General features: G+C 41.6%; 1 protein-coding gene across 1 annotated transcript in view; it reads left to right on the top strand.

Annotated features, from left to right (window-relative positions):
* Positions 1–1,314, top strand: part of Ube3d (ubiquitin protein ligase E3D) — a 150,578-nt gene that overhangs the window by 37,284 nt on the left and 111,980 nt on the right. The window contains exon 8 of the mRNA XM_021172683.2: positions 458–621. Within this exon, the coding sequence (XP_021028342.1) occupies positions 458–621 (164 nt within the window). The remainder of the gene's footprint in view (positions 1–457; positions 622–1,314) is intronic.

Here is a 1,314-nt window from a genome sequence, read left to right as displayed (position 1 = left end):
GACCTTGTCTCCAAAACCAAACTAAAGCCAATAGGATAGCTGATAGGATGGTTCAGTGATTTAAAGCACTCACCAACACAAGCCTGAGGATCTGGCCAAGAACCCAAGAACCCATACAAAGGAAGAAGGAAGGAATGGGCCCACACAACTCTCCTCTATTATCCTCCTGTGCATCACTGCATGGATACCCTCCTCCCCTAAGAACAAATAAAATCTTAAAAACCCTAAACCACAAATAAAACACCCAAACCAAAAAAAAAAAAAATTATATCGTTACTCTCCCGAATACTACATAAAGTAAAATTTAAAAGCATACCTTGCGTATACATTATCTACCTAATTATGTTTTCCTGTTGCTTCCCGTGGTTTTTTTGTTTGTTTGTTTTTGAGGTGATGNTACACACTAGAAATGGAATAGCGATATTCTCCTCTGTGAACTTCTCTTCCCATCCTTTAGCTCTGGGTTTTGAACTCAGACAGTTTGGTGATCGAACCTCTGAGAAGTTCCAGTTGTAGCAGGAAGTTCCCGCTGTTGGAAAGTTCCTTGGAAGCTGGCTCTGGCTCTGCCTGCAATGCCATCAAAGTCCTCTACCAGCCCTGTATCAAAAGCAGGAATAAAGAGTAAGTTGCGCTTTTGGTTTTCTGTTCACGTTGCATTTCAGCTGCGATCACCATGTGGGCACCAGGAATTCAATGTTAGTTAAATGCTACTTGATGCTGTTAGGAGTCACATTGCTAAATAATATGCTTTGCAAGTAGATCGAGTTATTATGGGTGATTCCCACCAATACGTAGAGAACTTGCTTTTCCTGTAAATAATTAGCCTTTTTATTACAATCTCAGCTGTCAGTACATATGGCTGTGGTGGTAAGTCAGGCTGCAACAACTGTGAGCTCTGCCTAAAGTTCTTTGCACCTCTCAGGATACAGCAGTGAGTGATGAATCCATGCCTTGCAACTGTCTCTGTAACATGAGGAAGCAGACAAGAAACAAAACAATATAAAACATTAGAAGATTTTTATGATTTCTGTGCTTGCCTGAGCTTTTAGCTCACTTAAGGCTAAAGCAGCTTTGTGGAGTAGGTGCTATTCCGATCAGAATTCCAGGATGTAGCAGATAAAGGAGAGACAAGTGATGAAAGACTCCAAAACTCCCAAAGGGAGGCACTTACTCAAGCCTCGGGTCAGCCGCGCACCCAAGAAGACACTGAGACCGGTACTTAAGATGTATAGAGTAAGATTTAATACAGCAACGACAAGAAAGCAAACAAAACAAACAAAAAGCACATATACCAGATATCTGGGGTCGGACCTC

The sequence above is a fragment of the Mus caroli genome, chromosome 9, assembly GCF_900094665.2.
Source record: "Mus caroli chromosome 9, CAROLI_EIJ_v1.1, whole genome shotgun sequence".
NCBI classification, from domain to species: Eukaryota; Metazoa; Chordata; class Mammalia; order Rodentia; family Muridae; genus Mus; species Mus caroli.
This window is presented reverse-complemented; position numbering and strand designations above follow the sequence as displayed.